Here is a 6108-nt window from a genome sequence, read left to right on the forward strand (position 1 = left end):
AGACATTTGCAAGTGAAATCCAGTTTTTCTTCTATGAATTTTCAACATTTTGTCTACTAAGTAGCAATGGCACTTAGACTTATATACCGCTTTACAGTGATTTACAGCCCTCTCTAAGCAGTTTGCAGAGTCAACATTTTGCCCCCAACAGTCTGGGTCCTCATTTTACTGACCTCGGAAGGATGGAAGGTTGAATCAATCTTGAGCTGATGAGACTCAAACTACCAAACTGCAGGCAGCATGTAGTACTGCATTCTAACCTTTGTACTACCACAGCTCTTTGTATTTTATAGAATACTAATACACATATTAGAAAATTAATAAGTATCTTACTTTTGTATGCTGAAATAAATTCCATTAATCATCAGTCTAATGATCACTAATCGTTCTCAGGACTTAAGTTGCAAAATATTTTTTCAGTGCTTCCTTGACATCCTGATTCCTTAAACAATAAATGCATGGATTCAGCATGGGTGTAACAATGGTGTACACAACAGACACAAGCTTATTCATGTTAAAAGAATGGATTCTCCTTGGTCTTGCATACATGAAGAGTGTAGCTGAGTAGAAGATAATAACCACTGTGAGGTGGGAGACACAGGTAGAAAAAGCTTTTCTTTTTCCTTGGTATGTAGGGATATGCAAAATGGCGCCTATAATAAATGCATAGGAGCCCATTGTGACAGAGAGTGGAATTAAAAAGATAAGAAGAGCAAATACAAAGTCAACCATTTCAGCCACAGTGCGGTCAGTACAGGAGAGATTAAGTAAAGGGGAAATGTCACAGAAGAAGTGGTTGATGATGTTGGGCCCACAAAAATTCAAACGTGAAATGAAAAAAACTTTGAGCATAGAAATTAGGAAACCAGTGAACCAGGAACCCACTGCTAGCTGCAAGCAAGCCTGGGATGTCATGATAACAGGGTAGCGCAATGGGTGGCAGATGGCAACATAACGATCATAAGCCATGACAGCCAGCAGGACACATTCAGTGCAGACTAGAGATATGAAGAAATACAGCTGAACCATGCAGCCTGCATAGGAAATGCTTTTATCTGTTGTCAAGAAGTTAATCAGGAGTTTTGGAACAGTCACAGAAATATACCAAGTCTCAAGGAAAGACAAGTGGCTGAGGAAGAGATACATGGGTTTTTGGAGGTGAGTATTTGTCCTGGTGAGGATGATTATCATAGTGTTCTCCACAAGAGTGACAATATAGATACAAAGAAATACTACAAATAATAGTCTCTGAAGTTCTAGAACTGTGGGAAAACCCAGGAGGATAAACATCTGGACCCTGGTTTGGTTGTTCACTTCCATGCCTCATACACCAATCTGCAGGATCAAAGGATAACTGAAACATGATAAATTTACAAGATAAATGAAAACATTTTAGGAAGAGAGCTTTGTAAATATATGGTGGGGGGAAAGTCAGGATATATGAAAAGATGAATGGAAATATTAATATTAATAAATGAAGCAAAAGTTTCTTGCAGTTCTTCATCTCAGAGTTTACTAAATATTCAAAATTTGGATAATGCTGCTTCTGGATTCCTGAAAAGGCAATGTTTTACACAATGAAACAATAATCAGTACATAAATTATACAATCAGAAATACCAATTATAATTAAGAAGCCAATTACACTTTTAAATGTGAGGGTATCCTACACTGCCATCCCAACCTGTTACAGTGTCTGCTAACAAACAGTTGCTCAGTTGCAGCTGTCAAATCTATTAATATTTTTTTCATTTTTTGATTGAAAAAATGTTAATTTTAAAATGTGTTTAAAATTTTAAACACAGAATTTCCTTTTGTTGGTGTCATTTATGTTGTTTTTTAAATAAGAAATCCAGTGTAAAACATGCACACACACACACACACACACACACACACACACACACACACACACTGGGCTTCTCTGTGAAATGCTTATGGTCAATTGTTTACATTTTTATTCAGGTTTTTGAATAGCTACTTTTCCTCACTCTATCCTACTTCTACAATTACAATTCTGAACTCCTTGGATTAGTAATATACAAAATATTACATATTTTGTGGCTGCCTTAAGTTCTTTATAATAGAACATTGAACAAACATAAGGCAGATAGGAAGGAAGGGAGGAAGGAAGAATTTTTTATATTTCAACACTTAATGAAGTTCAGAAAAAAATGTGAAAGATTGTGTGTATACATATCTTTTTCAACCGTCTATATTTATATCACCTCTGAATAGCCAAGTTATCTACTATGTAAAATAAAATAAATGTAGCAATAATTATGTAAAAATAAAAATAATTAAGAAAGAGGAAAATGCAAAGATTTAAATTAAATTTAAATCATTAGAAGGATGAAAATCAATTAAGTTCTAACATGCAGATATTATATTCTGCTATGTCATTGTTACAATGAAAACATTGAAATTAATCTTACCTTCTTTTCATTCATTTGCATGACATATTTAAGATTAAGCAACAGATATGTCTTGTTCCCAATCAAATAAACAAAATATAAACCAGGAGGAAAAATAAATATGCAATATCTAAAATATAATTTATTGGTTTCCCATGATTAATAATACAAAGTGACTTAAGGAAATAAAAATGTACTAACCATATTAAGAGGAGATGAATTCAGCATACATATATGAATAAATTTCCCTGCCCTAGAATTTACTTTTAAAAATATTATCATGGAAAGAAAATAAAGTTCATCAGAAAGGAGAAAATTGCAAGATTATAACTTGTAAGTTGCTTTTAATGCAGTTCTTTTTTTTGCTCAGCAAGATCCTTAATTTATATTTATTCATCCTAGTTCATATGTCAAATGTCTCCTTAGTATAGATATGGTTTGGCATCAAAGCATAACACATTTATAAAGATAATTTTTGAAGTCTCATCAGAGCCTTTATCCCTCAGAGTTCCTTACTCAATCAGATATAGTTTTATGTAAGTTCTTTAAAAAATATTGCATTAAAGTTTGTATTGCTCAATCCTCTTAGTGTGTTATAAAAAGCAGATTAACTGGTGCAAAACTAATTCATTGGCATCCATTCCACAATTATCAGTTAGCTAGTTGATGGCTAGCTTCCTCTTGTTTTTTTTTTCAAGGGTGACACCTATACCCAACCAAGGGTATATACTCACCATGTTCACTTTATCATAGAAAACGAAAAACTAACCAAGAGGAAAGGGAGAAGGAGAGAGTGACATTGAATGTGGAATTGAGTGTCTACTAAGACACTGTAGAAGCAACAGTAACTCAATAGGTCTGCTAGGATCAAAGATCATGAAAATCTATCACAATTTTTCTTTATTCCTACCTGGAATTTGGCTTGGGAGCTTAACTTGATGCTCAGCAGCAATCCTGCTTGAAGCTCGACTTGAGCTTGCCAACTGCTCTGTCCTACAGCTTGATATAACATAAAACATTATCAAGATAAAGCTGTACAATATCCCCATGTGTGGGCAAGAAACTCTGCAGGGAAGAAGAACTAAATGTCCTTTTAATATGTAACATTTTAAAGAGGCAGGGAAAAATTGAGTAAGTCAAAGACCAAGGACTTAGTTTCATGAATAGACCAGCCCTTATAATTGGAAAGCTGAAATTAACCATGTGTAGATAGGACAACTGCAAAAAAACAAAAACAAAACCCAACTATGAAGTGCTATAAAGTCTTGTGCATAGCTTTCATCCAGTTCGTGGGGTGTGTCCAATTATAATAAGAACCGCGACAAGACTCTTCAACCTAGTCAGTGTTTAGAATAAATAGCATCCATTTTTTTTCTTGCATTTAACAGGTCAAATTTACAAGAATCCAGTTTTAGGTAGATTGCCTATAACTGCTCATGGCATCCAGAGTCTTAAAAATAGGAATAAATTTAGAGGATAGTATTTTTCAGCAACTCAATTTTCCACCATATTGTGCTTTCTTTCTTAATGTAAAAGTTGTCAGGTGAAACAGGAAAACTAGCCATCACTAAATGTGTGTCAGAACATATTACATATTGCCTGTAATGAAGTTCCATTAGCTTCTCAAGCAGGAGAAGGAGGGAAATGTTAAAACAACATTCTAGTGAAGTTAGCTTCATTACTTGTGATCTATATTTCTGCTCTTTCTAGTTGATAAAAACCTACAGTTGGCCAATGGGTGCTGCATAAAAATAGTGATTAAGGTTACCTTGTGAGAAGGGGTGGTCCCTCCTGCTTTGAAGAAAGGGCTTATTTCCTATCCCTCAAGAAGTCATATGCTGACTCTATCACTTTGAAAATCTATTAGCATTGATCAACCTGCCCATTGTAGAAGCACTAAATTAAAATGATAGCAGTAAAAATAGGGGAGATTAAAATAAATGATTCACTTTATATGCTTTTCTATATAAGAGAATGCAAAAAGGGAAATACAAATAGATTCTTACTGCAATGACAGCAAACCAAAATTGTGGAGGTTTCCTCAAATTGTGGAGAAATCCACAGCTTTTAGCTTTTACATACACTTGCTACAGGAGAATACTTTTTTTTTTTTTTGGCATGGGTACCATTTTACTTGGAAGTAGAGAAATAATCATATTTCTGATTTGAAGAAAAAATAAAAAAATAGTTTCCTTGTCAGCTTGTGCAGAGTTCTGGTTTTGAAGGCCATTGTTACATGGCTCCTCCAATAATTGGAAGAGGAAAAGAAAAAAGAAAAACTTGCTATATATAGATCTCAACCCATCATCCCAATCTATCATTGTTTTACCAAGAATCAGCCATTAGTAATGCAAATTGGAAATGTCTGGCGTCCTTTTTAACTATTATTTTTATTCAACTTTGTTGGCAAAGCCATTGAATGCAAGATGTGTTTGAAGGGACTTTAGAAGAGGCCTCACAATGGATTAGGGTTAAATAATTATTAGCTGGGAACAATCTCACAATTATTATGCAACAACAACAGTCAGTCATCAAAGGATTTCTGGAATAATTTGGTCTTTACTGTTTTTTGGTAGACCATCATAACTAGTCTAATGTCAAAAGGAATGAGCTCTAAAATTTGGGGATTAAAATTGAGAAAGGCTGCTCATGTCTTTTCAATCTTCTTTGCTTAATCAGCATTCAGACTTATTAGATTGGGGAGAATAGCTAGAAAATGATCACCACTACTTTCCAGGATGTGATGTCTGAAAGATTTAATTTATTTTGCAGGTTCTGATTGAAATACATTAAAATAGGTATTTATTGAACTTTTGGGGGGATAACCTATTATATATTACTACAAAGTTTGACTGGGTTCTTTTTAAAAAATAAAATATGAATAAAAGCAGAAGCAGAACAAAATGAGAAAATATGGAAGAGAGTGAAAATAGAGTTCTATTTTTTTCTGGACAAGAACAGAATTTTTAAAAATATTCAATACATTTCCTAGATCAATATAGCTGAATTGATATTATGAATCAAATTAGAATAAAATAACTGGAAGATTCATATCTAAAGATTATTACATGCATCTATTAGGCAAATAGTTTTTAATTCCTTGTTACATCACTATTTTTAATAGTTTCAGGAGCAAATTAGACAAAGTAACCCCCAAAAAAAAAAACCCTGTTCTCTTAATGAGGAGTCAATACTCAAATATTCTATAAAAGCTTCCCTATTATTTGCAATCTACATAATAGCCATAAGGGTGACCTGGACAAGTCAGTAAAGTTCAGCAAATTTCAACAAAACATCAACTCAAAGGAAATTTGTGACAGATACATCTGGTTTCGAATATTATTATTTTGAACTGAAATATACTAGGACTGTAAGTGGTATTTTGTGACACAGTATGAAAGACAGCTTGACATTTTCATATTACTGAAAATCATATTGGGCAAAGTAAATAAACAGAAGCTTAACAGTAAACAAACAATAAGAGGAATATATGTAAGTAATTTTGCTGCATAAGGTGGGTGATATCAGCATGTCTATTCTTTCAGTTCTAAGTCAGTTTATTTAAAGATTTTTCTTACTGTTATTTGAATTTATGGTTTGAAAGATAAAAGTGTGAGACTCCTCCCTCAAATTTTCATCAGAGACTGAAGATTCATCAGTCTTCTAGAAAATGTCTTTGTCTTGTCTTGGCAAACATT

General features: G+C 33.4%; 1 protein-coding gene across 1 annotated transcript; it reads right to left on the reverse strand.

Annotated features, from left to right (window-relative positions):
- Positions 1-396: 396 nt before the first annotated feature.
- Positions 397-1320, reverse strand: LOC113428788 (olfactory receptor 6B1-like). Its single transcript, XM_026691321.2, has one exon. The coding sequence runs from the start codon at positions 1318-1320 to the stop codon at positions 397-399; it is 924 nt and encodes a 307-aa protein (XP_026547106.2).
- Positions 1321-6108: the final 4788 nt, after the last annotated feature.

This window comes from Notechis scutatus, chromosome Z (genome assembly GCF_049901735.1).
Source record: "Notechis scutatus isolate UNSWTSFEM ecotype Mainland chromosome Z, rNotScu1.2, whole genome shotgun sequence".
Classification (NCBI taxonomy): Eukaryota; Metazoa; Chordata; class Lepidosauria; order Squamata; family Elapidae; genus Notechis; species Notechis scutatus.